The sequence below is a fragment of the Microtus oregoni genome, unplaced genomic scaffold (assembly GCF_018167655.1).
Source record: "Microtus oregoni isolate MIOR12 unplaced genomic scaffold, Mior012 000236F_ref0000158, whole genome shotgun sequence".
NCBI lineage: Eukaryota > Metazoa > Chordata > Mammalia > Rodentia > Cricetidae > Microtus > Microtus oregoni.
Genome location: NW_024544903.1, coordinates 104,058 through 131,799, shown reverse-complemented (window position 1 = coordinate 131,799; position 27,742 = coordinate 104,058). Strand labels below are relative to the sequence as shown.

The 27,742-nt window shown below is 44.3% G+C and overlaps 1 protein-coding gene and 1 long non-coding RNA gene across 2 annotated transcripts; both read left to right on the top strand.

The window, feature by feature from the left end:
• Positions 1-13,454: 13,454 nt before the first annotated feature.
• On the top strand, positions 13,455-14,530 carry LOC121445638 (mitochondrial intermembrane space import and assembly protein 40-like). The gene has a single exon (XM_041647789.1). The coding sequence runs from the start codon at positions 13,461-13,463 to the stop codon at positions 14,217-14,219; it is 759 nt and encodes a 252-aa protein (XP_041503723.1). The 5' UTR covers positions 13,455-13,460; the 3' UTR covers positions 14,220-14,530.
• Positions 14,530-18,702, top strand: LOC121445639. Its single transcript, XR_005973974.1, has 3 exons — positions 14,530-14,574; positions 16,708-16,969; positions 18,310-18,702. It is a non-coding gene; the product is annotated as an uncharacterized LOC121445639 (long non-coding RNA).
• Positions 18,703-27,742: the final 9,040 nt, after the last annotated feature.

The window sequence follows — 27,742 nt, the reverse complement described above, 5'->3', positions numbered from 1 at the left end:
GCTACACAACTGTCATCCTCGGTTGGTCCCAAGACTATGTTTTTATTATTGGATTATATCCACAGTTAACCTTTGATTATTTGTTATTGATTTAATTGGTTATGCTGCTGGTATCAATTCACACCCCACGTTCTATCTCCCTTGTAACGTCTCAGGGATGTAGCACTTGAGGAGAGCTAAGATAGCGTGTTCCATCTCCCATGCAAGTCATACTCAGAGGCAGTTTCGATGTATGATCCAAGTCAACCAAAACAAATATCAGGAGTTTTTGGTAGGAAACCAGCCAGTATCCTTTTTCCAATTAGAAGTGAAGAAGAAAAAAAAAAAAAAACCCCGCCTATTGCCAGAAGTCATACTGAGATTGCAAGGGAGTGTGTTTTTTGTTTGCACAATTCTGAACAAAGCCAAGTGGAAATGCAGGGCCCTTGGTGATGTCTTTAGGCTTCCGGCTCAAGCCTCTCCGAAAGCTATTGCCAGTCTCTCGAGTTTTTATCCTCTGGAGTTATGAATTCCCTTTATTGTTTAAGCTACTGTGAGTTATATATTTCTGATCTTGATACTCAAAGATTGATATAAGAATCCGCTAATGTTGCTTTAACTTTGGCACAGTGGCTGTGCCTTAATCCACTGCTATCCCAGCCAGCAACTGCAACTCCACAGTTACTGGCCTGCTTCTCTGGGAGTGGCCTGGCGGCTCAGGATGCAGCCTGGTGCCCATTCCGTTCCTGCAGGCACCAGTGCTGTGGCCGCTGCTAAAGGTAGTTTTAACTAGATCTCTATCGTTCTAATTTTAAATAAAACTCAAAATTCAAAGGCTGGAGTGAAAACCTGCGAGCTCAGAGAGGCTGAGTAGCAAAATGCTAACCTTCTCTCCTTACTGGCATCTTCAAAGGACCTTGGCTCTGCCAAAACAGAAAATTCTGCACCATTCCAAATCCCCACCCAACTACTTCCTGTGTGTGTGTCTCTCTCCCAGATGCCCTCTGATAGTGCTATAATCACTTCCTGCCACTAGTTGCTAACTCAGCCTCCTGGGTCAAGGTTAATTTTATTTAATCAATGCAGATGTAAAGTCAAGGATCACTGTGTACTCTTGGGTCTGCCAACATGCTAACATATTTCTAGCCACAGAACACTTCCAAACCAAGCAAATATGTGGTGCTTTCTGCTCCTTAACCAACAGCTCTCCGACTTCCTGGATGCCATTTGAATGCCCTACAACTCAACTCTTGAGTCTGATCTTCTAGGTTTCAAAATTTAAGGACTCAGTCCCTCCAGACTGCTCCCACCGGAAATCTTAGTTGCAAGTCCTAACCCTGCTAAAAATCTGGGGTTTCTGATCAACTAGCTAGAAATTCGGGAGGTTCTCATCATCCCCTTCCCCCACTTTATAACCTGCTACAGTTGCTCACAGAACTCAGAAGCATCCCTTTCAGTACATGTACCACTTTGTTACAGAGGATATTGTCAAGCGTCCTGGTGAAGAGGTACGTGGTTTTTGGTTTGGTTTTGTTTTTTAACTCTTTACTCTTTGGTCTTTTGTGGGACATGCCCACCCAGCTCCCAAATAATCACATGGAGAATTATTCTTTCTTATGAATGCTTAGCCTTACCTTGGCTTGTTTCTAGCCAGCTTCTTTTACATTATCCAGTCTATCCTTTTGCTCTGGGCTTTTATCTTTCTCTATTCTACATAGCTTTCTTTATTTCTTCCTCCGTGGCTGGCTGTACAGCTAGGTGGCTGGACCCTGGAGTCCTCCTCTCCTTCTCTTGTTCCTCTCTCTCACCTCATTCTTCTATTTTTTTCTCTCTGCCTGTCAGGCCCCCATCCTTTCTTCTGCCTAGCTATTGGCCATTCAGCTCTTTATTAGACCAATCAGGTATTTTAGACAGACAAAGAATCAGAGCTTCAAAGAGTTAAACAAATGCAACATAAAAGTATGCAACACATCTTTGCATCATTAAACAAATGTTCCACAGCATAAACAATTGTAACACATCTTCAACCAATATTCCAACAGGAACACAGAGTGAACTCCAGGAGCTTATGCCCACATGCTCCCAGCACCCAACCAATCTCGACTCTCTCTGAGTCTGGGCATTTAGGGGCTCATCAAAGAGACATGGCCTATTCTCCCCACCCCCCAGAAGTTCAGGGGTGTAGACCTAAAAGTTCTAAGCCTCTGCTACTCAAGATTTCATTGGTTTTGCAATCAGCTCTCATCTCGAAGTGCTAAGAGTAGTCTCAGTAGAAAAGGAGGACTCCTACCACCCAAGGAATCAAAGAGGTGTGTGGGCAACCAGAATCTTCTATCACCCTCATCACTCACAAAAGCCTGCACTCGACAACGATGCCAAAGGCCAAACATTAGAACAAAAGATGCTGCTTGAGTCTTATCAATCAAGAAATCAGACAGTTTCTGGAAGCCCTTTGTCGGGACCTGGGAACAAAAGTCAAGCATACAGTTCCTTGTGAGTGGAGGACAGAGGTACTTCTTTAATCTGTAAAAGCCTACAAAGCACTGCACTATCTTCACCCAGATGCCTAAAGGGCAGCCATCTTGCTTTGCTTTTCTATGTATGCCACAGTGTCTGGTATCTAACAAGTGCCCAGTAAATGCTTGAAGAATAGCCCAGCGGACTGAAGTGATGGTCTTGACCCCATTAACAAACCCCATTAATCCAGCACTTTAACTAACAGGACATATGCTAGATGTGGCTCGCTCACTGTTAAGTGCAAACTACACTGTTCCTGGTTGTTTCTTTCCCCCATTGGAAAGGCGTAAGTAGTACATCCCTTCTGCTGCAGGTCCCTTGGAGGGAAAGGAAGGTTTCTCAAAGCCACATGCTCTTGGCAACTTCCTGGAGCTATATTTGGCCCCAGTACGAGCCCAACAAGACCACAAAGTTATTGAACACACAACAGCTGCCATGTTCTGGCTACAGGAGGGAAAAGATAAAGCTCTATACCCTCTATGTTCTTTAAATAGCCTAAGGAAAACATCGCACTCCCTAGTGGATGGGTGCTGGCCTGAGAACACCATCAATTCAAGGAAGGTAGGCAGCAAAGAAGGAAGCCTGTGTATTCAACACCAGTCCTCCCTGGAAAACATGCTGAGCTGGCTCCCAGGATCACTCTCGTGACTTTTGTTGATGGGACCATAAAGAAGAGAAGTACCACTTACAAATAACCGTTTCCATTTCTTTTGTTTGTTTGTTTGGTTGGTTGGTTGTTTTTTTCCCACAAGAGGGCGCCAGAGCTCAGGACGGATGGCTGCAAGCTACCATGCGTCTAGCGGGAATCGAACTTGGGTCCTCTGGCAGGAAGGGCGATCAGGCCATGAACAGTGCTCTTAACCGCTGAGCCATCTCTCCAGACCCGTTTCCATTTCTTTAGAGTTTACTCTGCATCAGACATTGCATTGATGCCTTTGTGTGTGTGAGAGAGACTCATAGCCAGTCAGGGAGATTCTGTTATCATTATCCCCATTTTACAGATGGGTAAAACTGAGGCAGCGTGAGATCGAGAAGCTTGCTTGGTGTTACCTAAAGAAAGGGCCAGGATTTAAGCCCTGGCAGGCCAGCTCCAGTATCTGTGTCTCCAGTCATTCTTTCACGGTGTCTCCCGTTTGTTACAAATACCAAGGGCTCTACAGCCCTGGCTCCTTCAGAGACGACTAACAGGACAGCCAGGAACAGATACAATGCTTCAAAGGATGATGAGACCAAGAAGAACTCAATGGTCAGCTGATGCTGGAAATCACTGGTCACATGGCGGGGGAAGTAGGATCAGGGTGAACGAAGTAAAGTGCTCCGTATCAAGATGCTGCTATCTATGCGGAGGCAGAGCCAAGTCGGGGCGGAAAACTGTGAAAGCCACTTTCTTCTGAGGAGAGCAAGGTCACTAAGCTGCTTCAGAAAATGGGCAAAGTGGCTCGAACGGTTCTCAGGTCCCCTGTGTCCCTTTGCCATGTCTGACTAGAACCATTATCATATAGTCTTCCCTAAGGGTCAATTCTTAGCTGAAATGGAAAGTTCTCTTTCATTCAGTTGCAAATTCAGTATCCTAATAAAATGTTCTCTTTCAAAAAAAAAATGTTCTCTTTCCCTTTTGACTTTCCTTCTTGTCTGGAGATTGAATTTGGTGTGTCGTGCATGGCAGGCAAGCGCTATATCATCGAGCTGCAGCCCAAACCCACTCGAGGCAAGGCCTCTGTGCTGGTTACTTTTATTTGTTTATTTGTTTGGGTTTTTTTTGTTGTTGTTGTTTAGTTTTTGTCAACTTGACATAAACCAGAGCCATCTGGGAAGAGGGGACCTCAATTGAGACAATGCCCCCATCAGACTGGTAAGTCTGTAGGGCATTTTTCTTGATTGATTGATGTGGAAGGGCCCATGCCACTTTGGTGGTGCCACCCCTGGGCATGTGGTCCAGGGTAAATGCAGAAGGAACAGGCATGGAGAGCGAGCCAGTAAGCAGCACTCCCCCCTTGGCTTCTGCTTCCGCTCCTGCCTCCAGCTTCCCACCCTGACTTCCTTGGATGATGAATTGTGATGGAAAGCTTTAAATGGACCCTTTCCTCCCTGGGCTGCTTTTGGTCATGGTGTTGATCACAGTCATTAAGTCAGTCTCAAAGCTTGATGTGCTCCCTTCCTGAGTAGGTCCTTGAGCTCCTTAATGTCAGTCGCTGCTCTACGGAGGTCTTCACTAGTATTATCCTATGACCAGGTGAAATTACAATTATTTCTCTGCATATAGTGACCTTCAGCTGCAAAAAAAAAAAAAAAACTTTATGTTTACACTATGTTAAGATGCCAAAGTTCTCTTTCCGGAATGGTCAAGATTCAGTATTGAAGAGAATGATGACGGAGCACAGAAAGGACTAGGTATTTCGGGGCTCGAAAGACGGTTCAGTGGTTAAGAACATTTGTTGCTCTTGCAGAGAATCCTGATTTGGTTTCCAGAACCCACATCGTGGCTCACAACCGTCTTAGCATTCCAGTTCAAGGGACTCCTAGCCCCTCTTCTGGCCTTCATGGACACCAGGCATTGATAGGATATACAGATGCACCTGCAGGCAAAACACAAGATAAAAATAATCTTTTTTAAAAGAAGAAAAACAACTACATATTTAGACTTTATTGCCAGCTCCTCCTAACAAAGAGCTCATAGAGCCCTTGTAGTTTCCTGAGCGATAAGGGTTGTGGGAGCATTTTTTGTTCAAGCTCTAAGTTGCCCAGCCTGGCCTTGAAAGCAGTCTGCTGAGTCTCCTGCCCCAGGCTCCCAAGTAGCTGGAATTACAGGCCTGTGCCACCAGGCTTAGCAAATGTGTTTCCCATGATACTCTCTGTGCCCATCATATCTACTCGTTCACTCGGTTTTTTTTTTCATTCAAAATTCCTGAAATTTATAGATAGTGCTTTTTTAAAAAGTGGTCCTTTTATACCATAAAAGACTCTATAAATATGAAATTGCATTTGACAGAGAACAGAATCTGGAGTTATAAATTATACATGCCTATAAGACGATCTAAGATCAGCTCTTGGAATTTATTCCTTGCAATGCTCACTTCGCAAGATGGTGAAAATCATGTCTCAGTCAAGATCCATGTTCCTCAGCCTTGGGATGGTGTGAGGGGGACTACCCAGGGAGCTTCAAAAGCTGCTGACAGTCGTGCCACTTCCGGACATTCTGGGTTTGACTTCCCGACCGTGTAATTTATTTGTTTGTTTGTTATTATTTATTATCACCACCATCACCATCATTATTATATGAGTCACATTAGGCTGTTTTGTACAAGTATATAAGTTACTTTGAGCATCTTCCTTTATACCTTGCTACCCTCTCCTTGCCACGCCCGCCATTAGTCTCCTGTGCTCCTAGGACAGCTGCACTTCTAGTATCCTAAGATGCTGTAAAGCTCACAGTGTGACTCGAAGGTATTGTCAGAGCTGAGGACCAGTTCTTGCAGTGTGGAGTCCTATCCCTGCCGTTGGCATCTTATTTGCTCCCCGGGGAAAGCCTTGTGGCTTTTAGTCACTGAGTTTATGTTTGATTGGGGAACTTTGAAAGTTTCTGACTCGTACATTTTCACTAATTAAAGATGGAACTGAATTTCATGATATCCTAAAATTAAAAATAGATGAGACACAGTAGCTCTCATTATGCAGCCCTGGCTGTCCAGGAACTCGATGAGTAGACCAGGCTGGCCTTGAACTTCCAGAGATCTTCCTGTCTCTGCCTCCCACGTGCTGGGGTTAAAGGTGTGTGCCACCATGCCAGGGTCTAAAAAACAAAATTAAGCATATAGAACTAAGAAGTGTTTCTGAATATGGAAGAACGTGGAAACAGGAGGTTCACTTTAAAGCAAATAAATAGACCAGGAGGCAAAAAAATGTTCAATGAATACTTTTTCAGACACCTCAGAAGGAGCTTTGAAAGACCAAATGTATGGTCTTGGAAGCTAAGCAGGGTTGGCCTTGGTTAGCACTTGGATGGGAGACAGAGGATCTAATACAAATGCACTGCCAAAAGCGTACTTGTTTTCAGTGAATTTGTTCCTCAAGATCAGAAAAGAAAATTGCTCATCTGCTTGACAGTCTATAATACTTCCTCCGGCACTCTTTCGGTATCAAATGTTAGGGTCTTCTTCCATGCACCACAAACCTCAAGCTGACCAAAGAATGTATATTTGTCATCTTAATGTGTTAGGATCTCTTGCTATAGAAAACTAGCTGGTCACAGAGTGATGACAGGCCCGTGTGTCCTCAACTTAGAGGGAACATGTGGCCACACTGAGGTATGGGATACTTTAGCATTCATGGATTCACTTGGACCTGTTCTTCCTCCCTGCAACCGGGAGCCAGTCCTCCTCTCCCTGATTGTCTCATGGTAGGAGCATCTACTGCTGCCTCGCACAGGGACTCAGACTTTTCCAAACACCAGAACTACATGGTGAGTCTATCCTATCTCAAAATAGAAATTTAAGAAAAATGGGGGGGGGGGCTAAGGAGATGGCTTGATGATGCAGAAAACCTGAGTGCAGGTGTCTGCATCTAGAAGAGGCTGTCATATCCCCTGGGGCTGGAGTTACAGGTGGTTGGGCAGCTCACCGTGCACATGCACCCACGCAGAAACACACACATATATAGGTAGTTTTGAAAAAATGAAAATGAAAAATAAAAAATTGGAACACCAGATCAGAAGAAAGTACATCTGAAAATTTCTCACTGAAGTAAACCATAGGAAATGACTCCCAATCAAAGGGATTTCAAATGTCCATCACGATTGTGAAGAGCTATTTGCTAAATTTCTCTCCTTTTTTGCAACTCTCTGCCTTTATAGGCTCCCTCTCGATGCTCTTTTCTATTCTGTCTAACAGTTGGTAATTAAAAGGTATATACTTTTCCCGTAGCTAGATTGAGCACCACCATAACATGATCTAAATAAAACAAATTCTATGTGTTTCTGAAATATGAGAAGCGTCAAATTTTTTTCTATTAACTTGGAATTTTAGTAATTTCAATCTGAGAGATACAAAACTAAAAACCCGTACAAAGAGCCCCGTATTAGCATCAGCCCACATCCACTTCTCCTCTTCCCTCCATTTTTGCAAATCTCACAGACCACAGTCCTTGAGGCCTAAACATTTCCGCGTGTTTCCTGAGAATAGTCCCACAGAACCACGATAGTCATTAATCAGATGCCGGACACTAGGGCCATTGTTCAGAGCTGGGTCGTTCTGCTTAAATAAAAAGGGCTTCTTTAGCATTGTGTAACTAAATCTTCGCTAGGCTGAAGCTCTGTGGAAATAGTTTGAGTCCTTCAAGGCCAGCTTTTCAACTCTGTGAAGCTAGCACAGATAGGAGCAACCTTCAGTCACTACCGAGGGCACGTTCGTCCACATAGTCTACCAAATGCTTGGCTATTGCAATGCTTGTCCAATCTGGCTACAGGAAAGAACTCTTTCCAGGCCCGTGTAATACCCCAGGACTTCCCTGGCTTCCTGAAACACCCAGATAAGCATGGGGATGCAGGTGTGGGGACAGCCTGTGCAGATCTCCAGACTTCAATCTGGAAGTAGTATTTCCTTCTCCAGTCTCCTACCTGCAAGTCCTCCAAACCCTTTCTTAAATTGTCCTTTTAAAATGATTCTATAAAGATCTTAATATAAAAACTGAAGCTGCTGGAGGGACCCTTACAGAAAACACTTCAAGAAAGAGCGCAGAAGGAGCCCAACAGTACAGGAAATAACTTCAAGAGTTGACAAATGGGATCATATACAATTAAAGGGCTTCTGCACAGCAGAGGAAACCTACTGCCGGAGTGAAGAGACAGCCTACAAAATGGTAGCAAGTCTTGGCCAGCTATACTTCAGAGAGGTGGCTAACATTTAAAACACATAAAGAAAAGTGAGAAGGAGAGGATGGGGAGAGCTTGGGGGAATGGGATGGTTGAGATGGAGGAAGGGTGGATATGGGAGCAGGAAACTATATATCTTAATTAAGGGAGCCATTTTAGGGTTGGCAAGAGACTTGACTCTAGAGGGGTTCCCATGTGTCCATGGAGATGTCCCCAACCAGTTCCCTGGGCAGCTGAGGATAGGGAACCTGAAATGACCCTATCCTATAGCAATACTGATGAATATCTTGCATATCACCATAGAACCTTCATCTGGCGATGGATGGAGATAGAGACAGAGACCCACACTGGGGCACTAGACTGAGCTCCCAAGATCCATATGAGGAACAGAAGGAGGGAGAACATGAGCAAGGAAGTCAGGACCGTGAGAGGTGCACCCACCCACTGAGACAGTGGGGCTGATCTATTGGGAGCTCACCAAGGCCAGCTGGACTGGGGACTGAAAAACTATGGGATCAAACCGGCCTCTCTGAACATGGCGGACAATGAGGACTACTGAGAAGCCAAGGACAATGGCACTGGGTTTTGATCCTACTGTATGTACTGGCTTTGTGGGAGCCTAGCCAGTTTGGATGCTCACCTTCCTAGACCTGGATGGAGGAGGGCAAAAGCAGGTGGATCTCTGTGAGTTCGAGGCCAGCATAGTCTACACAGTAAGTTCCAGGACAGTCAGGGATACACAGAGAAACCCTGTCTCAAAAAAAGGAGGGGGTGCTGTGGGAACTCCTTCAGCCTTTAAGATACTGGCACACCCTGGGTGTGGCCATATGTACTAAATAAAGAACCCTTTACTACACTCCATTCTGAGCTAGTGTGGGACTGCTTTATTGTAATCGCCTATAGGGGGTTAAAAAGTGGTCGATTAAGGCACTAGATGCCAGTCTATGGCATCCATATGCATGCATGCTTGGTCTCTCACGCACACGCGTGCACACGCGTGTCTGCACACACATACACACACAAGACTGCTAGAAGGCTGGTCTCAGATGCAACCAGCTGTGGATGTCAGAGGTTTATCAGAGGTTTGTTTGATCCTGCTGCTTTCTGGGACAGATCATGGTAGACATAAGGGGAGCATAGAATATTTTTTATGTGCTAGGAAGGAAGAAAGTGACAGGGGAAAAAAGATGCAGACATTCGGGCTGGAGAGATGGCTCAGTGTTTAAGAGCATTGCCTGCTCTTCCAGAGGTCCTGAATTCAATTCCCGGCAACCACATGGTGGCTCACAACCATCTGTAATGATGTCTGGTGCCCTCTTCTGGCCTGCAGACATACACACAGACAGAATATCGTATACATAATAAATAAATAAATATTTTAAAAAAACAAGATGGTGTCCTTCTTCAAGGACAGAGGAGGCAAATCATAGCACCAAAGCAAACTTATGAAGCTCAGTACTAAGTTATAAAGCCATGGAAATATAGGAACATATGTCTGTTCTGATTGGCCAGATAAGCAGATAAACGGAGAGAAGGAGGGCTTGCTTTCAGCTTAATGTCAAGGGCTAATAAGTATTCAGTGCGGAATCTCAGAAAAGAGGAACTGTGGGAAATGATCATACGGCAACCATCATAGCCAAGAATAAGCAGGCAGACAAGAACCATTGGCAAATACTAACTCTAGGGGAGATCTTCATAAACAACAGGGCGTTTTCATGATCCTTAACTGTTTCTCCTTGAGCTGTTGGTTAGTTGTGCTGGGGAAAGAATAATATTGGTGTTGCACAAAAGAACACATGAACAAAGCTACCACCTTATTTTCTGAGAGTCTCTCATTGAAGCTGGGCCTCACTGATTAGCTAAACAGCAAGTTCCAGGGATTCTCCTACCTCTGTCTCCTCGGCCCTGGGATTACAGGCACACACAGCATTCAGCTGTGTGAGTGTTAGGGATCAGAACTCAGGTCTTTTTGCTCACCCGACATGCTCTTTACTGACTAAGCCAGCTTCTCAGCACCTAATAATCTTGATAACTTTTTTATTCGAATAAATCAATCAAGGAGTGCAATAAATTATGGTGGCTCTCTGATTTCATCCAATCCCATTTGTCAGCCCCTGAACTTCTTTCCTGTACAACTGGGGTTCTTTTCAGAAAGTGTTTGCCTATGCTTGTATTTTGAACTGTTTTCGCTATATGTTCATTGGGAAGTTCCAGTGTTTAGGGTTTTATACTGGGATCTTTTTTAACATTTTTATGGTTTATTTAACTTTATTTTATGTGCATTGGTGTGAAGGTGTCAGATCCCCTGCAACTGGATCTTAAGACAGTTGTGAGCTGCCATGTGGGTGCTGGGAATTGAACCCGGGTTCTCTGGAAGAGCAGTCAGTGCTCTTAACCACTGAGCCATCTCTCCAGCCCCTATACTGGGAGCTTTTATCCATTTTGAATTCCTCTTTTTGTGCAGAGTAAGAGATATATGTCTTACTTTATTCTTTTATATATGGGCATCCAATTTTCCCATCACTGTTTGGTGAAAAGGAAACATTCATTTCCAATTACTGTTTTTGACAAAAGTTAGGATTATACATGTATGAAATTGCCACACAATAAATAAAAATATTTAAAGCAGTTATAAAGATCAACAAAAAAGTATGCATGAAAATCCCACAGTGAAACTTTTTATGCTAACTCAAAAATAATTTTCTATGAAGATACTATCTGTAATCTTTCCTTTAAAAAGAAAAGAAAGCTGAGCTGAGGAGATGGCTCAGTGGGTAAGAGCACTCGCTGTACGAGGATGGGGACAGGAGTTCAGATTATCCACACCCCCACAAAACGTCAGGTGTGACCCTGTGAACCTGTAACCATAGTGCTGGTGCTTGGGTGGGAGGGAGACAGGAGGCTCTCTGGAGTGTGCTGGCCACCAGCCTAGCCAAAGAACAGTGAGCTCCGAGCTTAGCAAAGGCTTGAGAGAAGAAGGCAGAACACAGCAGAGGAGGGTCCTGGATACCAGGCTTCTGCAGCTAGTGCCTTCACCCACGGAGTCACCTGACTAGAACCTTTGATCTTATTGTTTGATACAGGGCCTCACATACCCAGGATAGTCCAGAACTTGCTACCTAACTGAAGCTGGCCTTGAACTCCTAATCCTCCTGTCTCTGTCTCCTAATTCTAATATTACAGGCTTCTGCTACCATGCTAGTTTTAAAGGTGGGTGGGGGAGAAAGGAAGGAATGAAGGGAGAGATGGAGGAAGGGAGGAAGGGAGAGAAGGAGGAAGGGAGGAAGGGAGAGAGGGAGGAAGGGAGAGAGGGAGGAAGGAAGGTTGTCTTTTCAGCGCTGGGCAGATGTGTCAAATGACTGACTGGTTGCTTTAGTTTCGCTCATCGCATAAATATTTCCGGGTTTCTAATCTGGCCAGCTGCCTAAGCTGTTCCATTATCACTACTGTGGAAGAAAACCCAAGTCTTGTGCCACAGAAGGCTCCTGACTTCACCGCAGCCACCCTTGGTGGTGTTTCAGGATGCAACCACTTCAGGGACCACCCCGCCCCTGTGGCTGTCAGCCAGCTCAAGGTCCGACCGATCTTGGTAATACTTGTGAAATGGGGGGAGCCCACTCTCCTTAGCTAGGTAGGATGGATTGCACTGTCCCCTCTGTACAGCTGTGGATGTGAGACTCGCAATGACTTTATCATAGTTGTACTGACAGCAGGTGAAAGAGCAGAATGTCAAGCCTGAAGTTTCGGATTCCTTCCGAAGCTTTTCAACACCGTCCCTGAGCAAAGATGTCTCAGAGCGTGGAATTGAAGAGCATGCCTCTGTGAGTCACGGGCTCAGTCAGGGCTTTTGAGGCAAGTGATGGTTGAGCTGCACTTCAGCTGAGTCACGTAAGCCTTCAGTGGTTTCGCTCCCCCCCCCCCCCCAGGAACTCCAGACTTAGGCTGGACAGCACAATGACTGTGGGCTAGGCTGTATGTCATCGTTCTGGGTCACAGTGCTCGCCAAGTCATTGTCCATTCTGGAAGCTCTAACTGTTTGAATTCTACTTGCAAAATTAAAAAATAAAAGGCATGTCCATGGGTTTTTTTTTGGGGGGGGGGTGGAGGGACATTAAGGACCACCTCTTTAATTTTAAAACAACAGTAATCAAACAAAATAAGAAATACAGGCTCGCAGTTCAGGCCTACCTTTTGATAAAGCAGAGTTGGCATCAGAAGAAAAATAACTGAAAGGAAATACCCATTTTCCTTTGTGCTGCCATTAAAGAACTCCTACTTCCTCTAACTTATATCCACAACCTCTTTATTTCCAAATTAGAAAACTGTCCTGTTCCTATTGATCAGTGAACTACTTTAAAATTCAGCTTCCAAGTACCTCCACTGACCTACCCAACAATCATGTTCAGTTGCGGAAGCCGGGAACGTTCATTTTAACAAGCTTATGCCAGCCAAGTTTGCAATTAGCTCATGTACAGATAAAGAAGAATCGCATAAGACAGCTTTACAACAAAATGCCTGATCCAGGGAACTTAGGAAGTAAAGAGAGCTCTATTTTGGCTCATGGTTCTGGAGATTCAAACCTAAGATTGGGCAGCTCCAGTGGATGACGGTGACAGGTGACACATGCACATAACCAGAGAAACCGTGGTCACACCATGACCCAGGATGCAAAGGGCCTGGATGAGTTCAGACTCATTATTCCCTTCCAGGAAATACCCTCAGTAACCTAAGGGTCTTCCAGTCGTTTCTACAGGAATGCTTAAAGATTCACCGGAACCGTCCAATAAATAGCACTACGCTGGGGACCCAACTTTTACACATGGACCTTTGAGGAGTACTCATCAAAACCGCAGGGGATTATGTTTTCCTTTGAAAAAATACTGAGGGCCAGCGGAGCCGGCCTGGAAGGGGCGGGCATCTGCGGGCCTTAGAACCGCCCTCCACGCCTCCAGGCCGAGGAGCAGAGAGGGAGGAGGTCACAGCCTGAAGGTGTAACAGAGACAGCCACTCCCTCCAGCCTTGTGAGCAGTGAGCTGTGAACTTGAAGCTGCTAGTCAGTAGCAACCAGCAGCACTGAGCACCAACACCCAGAGCTACCATGGCCTACTGCCAGCAGGAAGGGAAGGATCAAATCATATTTGTGACCAAAGAAGACCACGAAAGTCCCAGCAACGCAGAGCTGGTGGTCGACGACCCCAATGATCCCTATGAGGAGTACCGCTTGACACTGCCAAGTGGAGAAATTAACTGGAATTGCCCGTGCTTTGGGGGGATGGCCAGCGGTCCTTGTGGAGAATCCTTCAAATCTGCCTTCGCCTGCTTCCATTACAGCACGGACGAAATCAAGGGGTCAGATTGCGTAGAGCAGTTCCAAGCCATGCGGGAGTGCGTGCAGACGTATCCAGCCGTCTATCCCCAAGAGGAGAATGAGGCCAACGGTGAGAACAAGGATGAGGACAAGGGAAACTTCTACGAGGAGGGCAAGGAGGGCAAGGAGGACAAGGAGGACAAGGAGGACGAAGATGGCGAGGAGGGCGAGGAGGACAAAGAAGAGAGTGAGGAGGAGGAGGATAACTACTACGATAGCTACTATGTGAAGGGAGAGGAAGACGATGTCTACTACGAAGGGGCTGAAGAGTGGGAGAGCGACTATTACGAAGAGGGCGACTTCTACTATGAGGAGGAGGAGGAAGATGAGAACATCTACTACGAGATTGACTACTATGGGGAGGAGGAGGAGGAGGACGAGGATGTTTACTACGAGGTTGGCTACTACGAAGTGGAGGAAGAAGAGGAGCCAGCACAATCGGTGGAGGAAGCAATTGGCACTGAGGCCTCTGCTGCCACCAAGCAGTAGCCAAGTATCTAGAAGTCCCAGTCCCCAGCTGCCGCCGCCCTTTTGCTTAAGCCTCAGGACTTTCTGCACAATAACCGCCTTCCGATAGCCCTCCACGAAAGCACCTTTCCCTCTGCTGTTCTACGCTCTGTCCTATAGACAATAACTTACCTTGATGATCAGGGGTCTTGGCGGCTTGCCATATACCCTGAAGAAAAGCGGTGTGTGTGGTGTGCGCCTGCACCCTACATAAACCTACCCCCAGCACACTAGGTCGCTGCTCAACTGTCCTCTCGAGTGCCCTGGACTTTGCTGCCTTGAAAAAAAAAACGTGACATTCTCAACAGTCAAAAGTTGTTACTCAAGAAAGTCTCTCGTGAGTAAGCCGACTTATGCTGATCCATTGTGTTCCTTTTGGTAGATTTTATAAGTCTTTGGGAAATTAAGTAGAGGCCGTTCCTGTGGGAGGAGCGATCAGAGCCTCGCCTTGAAGTGTGTAGGGGCTGCCTTGCTTCATCTCTGATATGCTAGCTTGTGCTGTTTGCAGTGCATCCAGGTTCTCGGGTGTCTACAGTTGGAAAGTAGAATTTGGATCCTTTAACTCCCCGTTCCTTGCTAAGTGAAAGGAGAGGGTGGTTTGGGGGAAGGTGCTGCTTGTTTTACAGTTTCAAAGGCCTGATTTGGGGCTCCTGCTCACTCAATACAGTCAGTTGTAACATTCTTGAGAAGTGGGGACCAAATGGTTGCCTGAAAAGCATCCAGAAGGGGATGTGGTCTGAATGAAGTATTCAATTAAAAGAAATGATTCCTTTAAAAAAAATGGAAGACAGAAAGAGAATGAGTTCTAAGACTTCGGGGGGAGGTATGTGGGGGACAAGGGGACAATGTGGAGGGAGAGGGAGGATATGTGGGGGGGAGAGGGAGAATATGTGGACTCATGAATGCCACAGCATTCGTGCGGAGGTCAGAGAACAGCCCAAGGCTGTCACTGTCTGCTTACCACCTTGCCTGAGGCAGGGTGTCAGCTGGTTTTCGGTTGCATATGCCAGGCTAACTGTCCCTCTGGCTTCTGGGAATCCTTTCTCTCCCTTTAGGAGCCATGGGTCACAGACGTTCCTGTTGGCATGTCTTACTTCTCTCTGGGTTCTGGAGATTCAAACTCAGGTCCTCGTGCTTGCACAGAATGCACTTTTACCCACTGTACCATCTTCCAGCCATTTTTGGTTGGTTTGTTTTTTTTTTTTTTTAAATGAGGTCTTGCTGCAGTGTGGCCCAGGACAGCCGTGAACTCTTGATCTTCTGGTCTCAGTTTTCCCAAGTGCTAGGATTACAAGTTTTGTTGCCACACCCTGTCATTAGATCTAGTTTGGGCACCTAAGAAAATCATTTACACTGGCGAGATAGATGAGCGGGTATAGGCACTTGCCACATGATGACCTGAGTTCAATCCCTGGGACCCGCATACTGGAAAGAGAGAACCTCTGACCTCTACACACAAATAGTGGCACACACAGACCACACACACACACACACACACACACACACACACACACACACACACACACACACGGAATAAATAAATGTACTTTTATTTGTGATATAGAGAAACTGGACTAGCTTGGTCTAGAAGAGGTGAATAGAAATAGGAAAAGCAATCAAACTATTAAGGTTGTTTCTCTCATCTAACTACTAAACCAGGGCTAAACTTGCTTAGCTTCCAAGATCAGACAAAACGGCATGTTCATGGTATGGCCAGTACCTAAGGTTGGTTTTCAATTGTATTAGTATATTAGATAGAATGACTTACAAAGGTTTTGAAAGTGACCATTACGCAGTCACCAGCATGGTTTTTGAAGCAGAATTTCTGAAGAATACATGCTGCTGTTTTTCAGCTCTTCCCAGGTGACTGCAGTGACTAGCTCTGCTCCAGAGGATGACGTCAAGCACCATCAAGTGGAACAATTTTGATTAGTTTTTCTGCAAATGTTCGCTTCTCTATGCCCTAGGAGGCCGTTCCCATCTTCTGTGACGTATGGCTTCTATTTATGGAGGACCTACTATTATGAGTTTAAGGTCCTTCCTGACAGACAGTAAATCATCTGCTGTGACTCAGGAGAAAATTCTTATTAATGAAAGAAAAGTCAAACCTCCCCATCACTGACAACAGTGACGTCACTCTCCAGGCTCATCAGGACTCATAAAAATGAATGAGATAGTAATACAGATAGGCAGGGGTGGGTATGTTCACTGAAGAGATCACCCCCCCCCAAAAAAAACCCTGTTCTTTCTAAAATGAATTCCAGAACGTTTTTTTTTTTGTTTTTTTTTTTGTTTTTTTTTTTTTTACCAACCCTGATATTAAGACTCTAATTTTCCAAAAGAAACTCACCTGGTTATTGGGCCACTGGGCAGACTGACCAGCAGCAATGGGGACCTGTGTGATCCTGATTTGCCTTTTCTGCATGGGCTAACCTATCAGTTGACTTCTTCATTCTTTAATAATCCACAGATCCTTGGAGTATCACACCATCAGAGAAACTACAAATGGAAATGGCTGGAAAATGGCATCTGGTCTTCAGGCGTGGGGAAAGAAGATTTAGTGACATGATTTCCTGGTCAATTGGTGGCTTTCCAGGGGTGCCAATTTGCCATAGACTGTGGGTCTGGCCAACTGACTCATTTTGTCCCCGCATCCCACCTTCCTCATGGCACATGGTCTTTTCCTGGATGGTGGTGGTTTTTTTTCTTCCATTTAATGAGAAAGTAGTAAGGTAGGTGAAATGTGTCTGCTTCCTCAGGATGTGTTTTGTGTCTCCTCAGATACCCTGTGGCTTCTCACCTCCTACACTGTGCACCCTTAAAACGAAGTAATTAAGATCCCCAAGATCTCAGGAAAGACCTTCTGGAATTTGTTCACAGAGCCCCTAGTTTGAAACTTCGATTCTGACCTCTGATATATCAAACCGGAGAAGACGTGACTTTGGAGCAAGGCCCCTGGAATCAGGCAAGAAGCTGTTGCCTAAGGCCTGTACTCAGGCTGGCCTGTGCGTGTGTCTTTTGCACGTTTTTGAAATTCCAGTCGTTCCCCCCATAGGGTGCTCACATTTTGCTCTGAGACCTGTTAAAACATGAAGAGCCCTGGAGGTCTGTCCAACAGATGAGGTCCCTAGGGTGTCCTCAGGCTCTGTCTGCAAAGTTGAATATTTTGTTGATGTGGCAAGTAAACATGACAATTGAGCTAAGAGAGTAGTGCGAGCTGAGGTACTAAGTCTGAGGTAGGTCTCCTGCTGCTGGCCTTCTTCTTGGGCATGGGAATGACAGGACTCCTGCTGGTCATCCTCTTTGGTTTCAAGGCACGGTGAACAGACGTTGGGAAGTACAAAGCACGCTAGGAATGTGCAGTGTTTGTATGCCTGGATGATACAAACACAAGAGCATTCCTGTAGCATCCCTCAAGATAATCGCTACGAGTCTGACAAAGCTTCTGAGGCTTGAATCTGTACGTGTCTGTGTAACTCTAGGCAATTCTATTTCTCCCATGTTAACCTCCAAACTCTGTGGTCCTCCTGGAAACAGCCCTTGCCTCCCCCATTTTCCCAAAAGTCTCAAAACTTGGTCTAGCTACCCATCCCCATTTATTTTTCTCATCTGTATCTCTCTACTAGGACTATGAGCAAAACAGAGTAATTCCCTTATATTTTCCTTTCTTTTTTAGATTTAAAGATTTATTTCTATTTGTGTATGTGTGTCTTCTGTCTGTGTCTACCATATGTAATATGGGTGTGGCCGCCCATGGAGTCCAGGAAACGGTATAGGACCTCTTGGAGATGTGGTCACAGATTGCCTGACACGAGCGCTGGGAATCAAGCCTGGGTTCTCTGGAAGAATAAAGCCCACCCTGACAGCTTCCTTTGGCCCTTCCTAAGTCCATCTGCATGATTACAGATGGGAGTCTTACAGGTGACCTGTCAGAACTTGTTGGCATTAATAGTGAACATTCAAGACCTCACAGATTCAAAAGCGCTGTCATATGGGAGTAACAGGTGAAACTCCTAAACTATGTCTTGACTGATTCTTTTCTTTTCTTTTTTCTTCTTTTGTTGTTTGACAGGAAAAACCAACTCAGGCCATGAGATCAACTTTTAATCTTCTGTGGAAAGCCTCAAAACAGGAAATGCACACCTCTGATCAAGAGAAGGATGAACACGTTTTGTAAAACTGATTTCCTTTGGGTCCATCTTCCTTTTCTGAAACAAAAAAATAACTAAAATGATTTATAGAGCAGCCAAATATCTTCTTCTACCTAGAGTTCATAGAGATATGTATTTTTCTCATGAGACAAGAAAATTCATTTTCTTATACATGTTCTATTTTATGACCTAGCATTTCCCATCGAACAAAAGGATCTTAGTGAAAACCAGGGGAGCAAACCTAAATAACACCATTAGTGGTGAATGGGAGCTCCATTGCCTTAAGCAAACAACCCTGGGCAAAATCAGTTCTCAACCAGTATGGTCATCTGTAAATGATATGAATTTGCTTATTTTTTGCAGAGTACTCTTTTTGTTTAAAGCTATATAAAGAAAATACTTTGATATTAGCTGATTTACCATTGGTCCCCTGTAAAAATTAAAATTCTTTTTGACTAATTTGGTTACCTCCATAGCTAGAAGGGTACCTGTAATTGAACAAATTGATTTTTGATTAATGTTTAGAATACCTACCATTCAGAGGGTTTGCCAAAATGAATACAGAAAAGCAAACCTTCACTGACAAAAGACTATTACACTCAATTCACAACCAGCTGTTAAAGTTTGACAATAAGAAATGAATGAACAATCAGACATAAATGAACACAGTTCATGAACAGACACTTTTCTAAATAAGACCCCCGACTCCTAGCATGATGAAATTGCCATTTCTTAAGATGGAGATGCTCCTTGGAGAATTGCATACCATGTTACCTTACACAGGGCCATTTCCTTACTTCCTCTCCTCTAGATCTGCCCACTGATGTAGACTGACAGATAGCCTCATAGCTTGCTGCAGTTCTAGGCCAGGGGTGATCAAATAAACACTGTTGAGATCTGGAAAGTAGAATTGGAACATCAGCCATTACACCTTGAAGGTTTGGGTCAGGTGTCAGATACCACTGCAGCTTCTAACAGTCTCTAGTGATGGATGATATGGGGCAAGGGTAAGCAACAGCTGGAACCTCAGCTCCCGCTGGATCTCTTCCCTCAACTTTCCTGAATCCAGGGCCAGGTTTCTGTACAGATCAATGAGAAGGGAGTTAGACCCTTCTATAGGTTACCTCTATCATCAAAGTTCAAGGCAGTGAGACCAGACAGACTTGTTCTCACTGGTCCCAGTTAAACCTTGTACATTCCTAATGATCCTTGATGTCTTCTGCTTCATGCCCCGCTTTTCTTTTGCTTTGCACTGCTAGCCTGCCATGCAATCAGGCTCTCCCTCTGAGAAAGAAGCAACAGCCCTTCATAGATTCTAGTAGCTTCCCTTAGTGATCCCTGGTGGATAATGGCTTCTGCGCTCTTATCCTTCAACTGTCTTCTCCCACCGCTCAGTTCCCTTGCGTCTCCTATGATCGTGTGGAGCCTGATTCCTATAAATAAATATGTCATTCCATAGCACACACAGCAGTTCCAATTTCTTGTTGAAACGCCACCGATGCACTGCTAAAGGAGCAAGTTGTCAGGAGTTCAGCTTCAGTGTGTGAAATTTAGATTTCCTATTCAGCATCCAGGTACCTGAATATTTGGAATAGGAAGCTTAATGCTGTGAGTAGTATGTGGTCCATGCTAGGGATGGAAACTGGCAAGCCATAACTGTACAGGGAAAGCCTTGCATAAGACTAATGACATCATCCAAGTTATTGGCTCCTAGATCAATATCAATGTACAACTGATCTTAAAGCCATAAGACAAAATGAGGTCATTGAAGCATTAAGGGTTAGCAGAGAAAATTCAGTAAAAATACTGGATAAAGAATGCTCTAATATTAAAAAATGTAAAGTGCCAGCTGTGGTGTCTCACATTTGTAATCCCAGCAGACTAGAGAACTGCCATGAGAGCCGGGCGGTGGTGGCGCACGCCTTTAATCCCAGCACTCGGGAGGCAGAGGCAGGCGGATCTCTGTGAGTTCGAGACCAGCCTGGTCTACAAGAGCTAGTTCCAGGACAGGCTCCAAAACCACAGAAAAACCCTGTCTCGAAAAACCAAAAAAAAAAAAAAAAAAAAAAAAAAGAGAGAGAGAGAACTGCCATGAGTTCAAGGACAGAGTGAGTTACATAGTGAGTTCCGGGCCAGCCCAGGCTACAGGGTGGAACTCTATCTCAAACAATCCAAAAAGGAGAAAAATAGACAGGGAGAGAAAATAGTTAGGTATGAAGGTGCAGGCCAGTAATCCAAGCACTCTGGAGTCTGAAGCAAGAGACAAACAAACTTCAGGCCAGCCTGGGCACCCTGTCTCAAGAAGAAAAGAAGCCATTGCTCATGATAGCAAGTCACCAATTAAAACCTGACTGAATAAAGAAAGGGGCAGGGACTTAACAAGCCTCCAGGTCTGAGGATCTAGAGACAGCTGATGACTTCTGCGGGAAGGGAGAAGCAGCTTTCTTCAACGTGTGGTCCTGGATAGGTCCATCATGCCTCAGTGGATGGCCCCACACTCAGGTGTATACGGGCAGCTCAAATGGACACAACAGGTCATTTTTAAGAAAAGACATGAAGTTGGAAGGAGGAGAGGGGTGGGGGTGATTTAGGAGGAGTTAGGGGGTATTGATAGGGACGAAATACATTGTAATAAGTTCTCAAAGAATTAATAAAATGTTATATATTTTAAAGTTGGTCAGACAAATTTAAACCACTGAAAACTGGCATGGGATTTTAAAGAAGAAACCATGGGAAAATTTGTTTTACACTAAAAGAACAAACACTGAGTGAAGACTAAAAAGACTAAAATGAGGAAATTTGGGCATGGTTATAGATTGCTTCCAAAGCAAATAAATAAAATACTTTGTTAGTTTTAATGCACTTTCTAAAGATTTGGTGATGTTTTTGTTTGCATCGGACCAAAGACTCTATTAACTAAGAAAAATTGGTAAATTTTAGAACATTCGAAAGACAAAATGAAATAAAAACAAAAAGTCAAATGGGAAGCACACTATCATGCCCAATGTGTAAAGGGCTGTGTGGCCGAGGGACTACTGTCTCTGTTTCCAAAGCTTGACTTGTTACATAAGAGGAGTGACTCACAGTCACAGATTGTTTTGTCCCTCCGGGACGTTTGGAAATGTCTACAAATATGTTTAGCTGTCAGAAAATGCAGGAGGCTGCTGCTGGCACCCAGTGGGTAGAGATTAAGCATGCTGATAAACATCCCACAGAGCACAGGGTGGCTCCCAAGGTGCGTGGAGATAATGCACACAGTGAGAAATTACGACCTCAGCACAAGATGTAGAGCAATTTGCTTTTTCATTTTTATTCGTGTGTGTGCGTGCGTGCGTGCACGCGCGCGCGTGTAGGAATGTGCATGTGTACACTTGAGGAGGCCCTAAAAGGACACCAGATTCCCCAAATCTGGAGTTGCAGGTGGTTTGTAAGGTGCCTGACATGGGAGCTGAGAACCAAACTCTCGTCCCCGTCTTCTGTGAGAGCCCAAAAACCTGCAAAAGATCACAAGAGAGAGAAACAATGATGAGGAAGGTCGGGGTCATCAAAAGGATGATGGCAAGTGGAAGAGGAAAGAGACTGGAGGGAGGCTATAAGGGACCAGGATTAGTGCAGTGAGGAGATGTGGAAGTGGAGGACCACTAACTGGAGGAAAGGGGCTTGCAGGGAGGAGGGGCCACAGGTAGTAGGATGGAAGGCGAGAGGGTGAAGGTACCATAATCAGAACATACTCTATAGAGTATATATTTTGTATACATAAGAAATTGTCAAAAAATGAATTTAATATAAGACTTAAAATTTAAAAAGAGAAGGAAGATAATGCGATGCAAGACTTATGGGCTCTGAGACATTTGACGCTCCAATAAACAACACAGGGCAGATATAGAGGCAATAAGTGAAGTAATGGGCAATGGGAAGTGCTGTCCGTTCAGTTTCTCTTACAGAGCTACAGCTGCTGGAGCAGAGACAGATTGACAGATTAAGTCTCAAGCCAACTGATAGACTGCTAACCCAGAATGAGACGTACTGAAAAGTATCATCAACTTCCCCGCTCTGGGTACTCTGTTCTTCTAAGATCTCTGGTGCCCCGTCTAATGAACTGTACCACGGAAGGGAAGCACAGACCTGGGAACCAATGGGCAAGGATGGATGTGGCTTACTAATTGTAAACTCAGCCAATGATCTCTCAATTAAATGAGTTCTCTTACTCCTCTAGCAAGATCTTCCAGGCCATAAGTTTTCCCGTCTTGCGCTGCTGTAAAGAGAGGACTGTTCACAGAGTTCTGAAATCCAGCCACTATGCTCCTTTACATGCTTAGGGTTCCAAAGGCTGTGCACACGGTGTAATTAAAAGCAAACAAACACACACACAAAAATACTTCACCTTGTTGGAAAGATGAGGCAATAGGCCAGCTGCTGCCCTACAGAAGAACACACACAAAAAGAATACAAGTCTAGAGTCTCCTGGGACAATTGTGCCCAGGCTGCTTTGGGGACTGTCCAGTGGGGACATCAAAGAGTAGACTATCTTTGGTCTTTTGACCTTAAAGCATAAAATTGCTTGCTCCCCTTAAATGGGGCACAGTCTCACTTATCCACATGCCCTGGTTCATTCCATAGCACCTGTCTATGTCAGGAAGCATGAACAACTGACTCATCCCACTTATCTTCAGTATTAAAAGAAAGAAAATGTTGTCTGAGCCCTATCCATCTCCTGGGGTATCGCCATTCTGTACACACATACAGGATCATACTGCAAGGATGTGAGACTCGCAATTTGAGGACATCCTCAATCCACATTGAGAGGAATGGTCCTTGTCTGAGACAACCACAACTGTCAAGGAGCACTGTTGTTGGCCCTGCCCCAGGCAATGAGAGAGGAGTGTGGATAAATGCCACAGCTTCCTTGCCTCTAAGATAAAACCAACTGAGGCTCATTCTGCACTGCTTCCCATGAGTCTCCAATGGGGACCAGTTGCCTACATCTCTCTTGTAGCTTTTTCTTGTCTTCTTTCCTGTCCCTAATTTGTCTCCTTGTTTCCTCACTGGTACTTCTTCAAACAAATGGTCAGAAAACTGCTTGTTCTCCAATCCTCTGCTCAGTGAAAGCTGAAATCCCATGAGACGCAATGTAAAACACAGTTTGTGCAACAATTGAATACTTGCAGTAATTTTTAACTCTCGACTCGAAATAGCCTCGAATCTCCTCGAGAGTCTTTTTCTCTCAAGATTTATTTTATTTCTAGTTATGCATAGATGTCTACATGTGAGTATGTATATATGAGTGCAGGTGCCTGCAGAAGCCAGAAGAGGGTGTCACATCTTTTAGAGCTTGAAATACAGACATTTATGGGCCACTGGGAATTGGACTTAGGTCTTCTGCAAGAACATAAAGGCTGTTAACTGCTGAGCCATCTCTCTAACCCTAAGGGGAAAGAATCTCAATTAAGAAATTGTCTAGAACAGATTGCCCTGTGTGTATGTATGTGGGCAATTGTCTTGACTATCAATTAATGTGGGAAGACCCAGCCCACAGTGGGTAGCACCATTCCCTAGGCAAGGGATCCTGAACTATATAAGAGAGGAGAAAGAAAAGCAAGTCATCTTGTATGTATTTATTTCTCTCTGCTCTTAACTGTGACATGCCATGGCTTGCTGATTTGAGTTCCTGCCACTGTAACTTCTCTGCTATGATGGACCTGGAATTGTGAACCAAATAAACTCCTTTCTCCCCTAAACTACTTTTCATTGGGGTGTTTTATCACAGGCACAGAAATGAAACTAGAACATCATCTTATGACCGGGTGGGCAGACAAGCCTCCTGTGCTAAAGCAGATGTACTCTGCAATAACAGCCTCCTCCTCCCCCAAAATAAAGATATAAAGATATCACCCATCAAGGTAAAAAGTTATAGAAAAGGTGTTGACAGTGGTTTCTGTCCCGCCTAGTCCACAGCCATTCAGCCCCAAATAAACACAAAGAGGCCTACATTAATTATAAACTGGTTGGCCTATTAGCTCAGACTTCTTATTAACTAACTCTCATATCTTTCATTAACCCATAATTCTTATCTGTGTTAGCTTGGTACATTTTATCAGTGAGGCATTCTCATCTTGCTTCCTCTGCATCTGTGTGACAACTGCAGACTGGCCTTTCCTCTTCCCAGAATTCTCCTATACTGGTTACCCTGTCTATACTTTCTGCCTGGCTACTGGCCAATCAAAATTTTGTTAAACCAATACAAGTGACAAATCTTTACAGGGTACAAGACCACCACATTGGACACCATTTTGTAGGCAGAGACTGCTTGTTCATTTCCTGGCTGCCCAGATGCAAATAATCACACAGAAACTATATTAATTACAACACTGACCAATAGCATATGCATATTTCTAGCTAACTCTTACATCTTAAATTAACCCATTTTTACTATTTTGTATTTTATCACAAGGCTCATGATTTACCAGTAAGGTTCTGCTGGCAGCTGGTGTCTTTCTCCTTTGGCAGTTACATGGCATCTCTTTGACTCTGCCTACACTCTCTCTATATCTCTATTCGGATTTCTTGCCTGGCTTTACTCTACTAAGCTGAAACAGCTTCTTTAATAACCAATGGTAATAAAACATATTCATAGTATACAGAGGGGAATCCCACATCAAAAAGCAAAATTAAAAAAAAAAGAACTATCCAAGCCTTTAGTTAGCTTCAGTTCACATATGGAAATTTTTAAAAAGAGAAACAATGATAAAAAGAAAAGAAAATAGGAGGCTGGAGAAATAGGTCAGTTGGTAGAGTACCTGTCTCATAAGCGTGAGGACCTGAGTTCAGCCCTCCAGGACGCAGGTAAAAAAAAAAAAGCCAGATATGGCCTAGTACAACTGCAGTGCTTAGGGAATAGTGACAGGCAGATCCTTAATGCTCAGTGGCCAGCCAGGTTAACCAACTGGGGAGCACAATAATTAATGAGAGATACAGTCTCAAAAGATAAGGTAGAGAGTGATTCAGGAAGACATCCAGTATTGACCTCTGCCCTCCTTATACATGCACACACATGTGTAGACACACCTGCACACACACACACACACACACACACACACACACAGTGTACACGCACACACTCTATACATATACATATACCAAAAACAGAAAGGAAACCAGAAAGGCCCTCTGTGATGTTCCAGAAGTGTTGTCCATCTTCGTAAGGATAACCAGGGAGCTAGAAAATCACTTTTTTTTACATGTTTGTTTATTGGTTTGCTTTTTATTTGTGGTAGTGGTGATGGCTGATTTGTTTTTATTTTCCATTACTATGGGTTGAGTCTAGGGCCTTGTCTGTGCTTAGGCAAGTGAAATCCAAAAATTATATACCCAGCCCTACGAAACAACTATCTGTTGCTTAACACCAGTCATTTCAAAGAAACTCAAGCAAAGTTTTTTTTTAATTATTCTTTTCATTTTGACTGATTCTTTGTGAATCTCACATCATGCATTCTGATCCCACACGTCTCCCTATCCTCAAGGATGTGCCCTCTGCCCTGGCAAACGCCCTCCCCTTAATAAACAAAATTTAAAAGAAAAACCAAAACAAAGGAAATGAAAGGAAAAGGAGAAGAATCTCGGCGTGGAAGCTATAGTGTGGCCCTGGGAGCCCCACATTTTACCGTCTGTCCAGTCATCTTTTCTTTAAGTGTTCACTGCCATGAGGCATTGGTCTGCTTGGAGGCCTCTGGCTTCTGCTGCCCTGTAGATACTGGGCCCCACTGGGACTCCTCTTGCATATTCTGTTGTCCTGTGTCATGGAGGTCCTGTATCTTTGGATCAACAGGTCTGGTCCCTTTACATACTCCAGCAATTCAGGTAAATGTTGGGGTGAGGTAATTCATAGCCCTGGTTCTGGGCCTGGGTGATAGTCAATCTGCCAGTTTTCCCTGGGTAAGCTCTCCAGCACTGCCTTGGCCAGCTCACCCAATGCATCCTGCAGCAAGGAATGGGGCCAGTTCTCCTGCTCTCAGATCCTCAGATCTGGTCACCCACAATCACACCACCAAAGCCAGCTCTACTGTTTTGCCCAAGCAAGGTGCAGGGCCCTATCTCCTGATTACTGAAGGGGGCATACGAGGGGAGGCAGAGTCAGCTCTCCTGTGTGCGCGCACACACACACACACAGAGTGAGCATGGTCAGCTCTAATGTGCTCAGGCAAAGAACTTTCAATCCAACCAAATATAATGTATCTATGATAATGTATAACAATCACAATTCCTACTGAATTTTTTTTTGGGGGGGGGGGTTGAGACAAGGTTTCTCTGTAGCTTTGGAGACTGTCCTGGAACTAGTTCTGTATACCACCAGACTGCTCTTGAACTCACAAAAATCCTTCTGTCTCTGCCTCCAGAGTGCTGGGATTAAAGCCGTGTGCCACTGATTTTTTTTTTAAAAAACCGTTATGATAGTGCAGCACTCCTTAGGCAGAGATACACAGACCTCTGTGAGTTTGAGGTCAGACTGATCTACATGTTGAGTTCCAGGCCAGCCAGGGCTGTACAGTGAGACTCTGTCTCAAAAACAAAGCAAAGAAACCAAAAAATATATATATTTATTATAAATCTGCCTACTTCTGGGACTTCACAAACTTATCTTGGATTCTTGTTGTTATAGGCAATTACAGTGAATATTGGTATCATTGCTGTATGTAAATCTAAACATTAGAGAATCTAAACATCTGTCAAAAAAGAACTGGCAAATTTCAAGGCAACAAAAGGATTGGAAAATGAGATTCTATAAATAGTCAAAGAAATCTAACAACATAAAAAAATAGAGAGAGCGAGAAAGAAAAAGAAAGAAAGAAAGAAAGAAAGAAAGAAAGAAAGAAAGAAAGAAAGAAAGAAAGAAAAGAAAAGAAAAGAAAAGAAAAGAAAAAAGAAATAAAGAGAAAAGCTGGGGTTGGAGAGATGGCTCAGCAATTACGAGCTCTGGTTGCTCTTCCAGAGAACCTGGGTTCCATTTCCAGCACCCACCTGGCCACTCACAACCTCTGGAACTCCAGGCCCACAGGGATCTGATGCCTTCTTCTGGCCTCCGAGGGTATTACACATGTGTGGTACAAAAACAAACGCGTGGGCAAAACACCCTACACAAAATAATAATAAAAAGAAAAGAAAAACTAGAAACACATAGGAAAATAAAAGCTAAGTAGTTGTGAATAAGAACGCCACGTTACTCTGTCTCGGAAAAAAAAGAGTGCCACGTTACTGGGCGATGGTGGCGCACGCCTTGAATCCCAGCACTCAGGAGCAGAGGCAGGCGGACCTCTCTGAGGCCAGCCTGGTGTACAAGAGCTAGTTCCAGGACAGTCA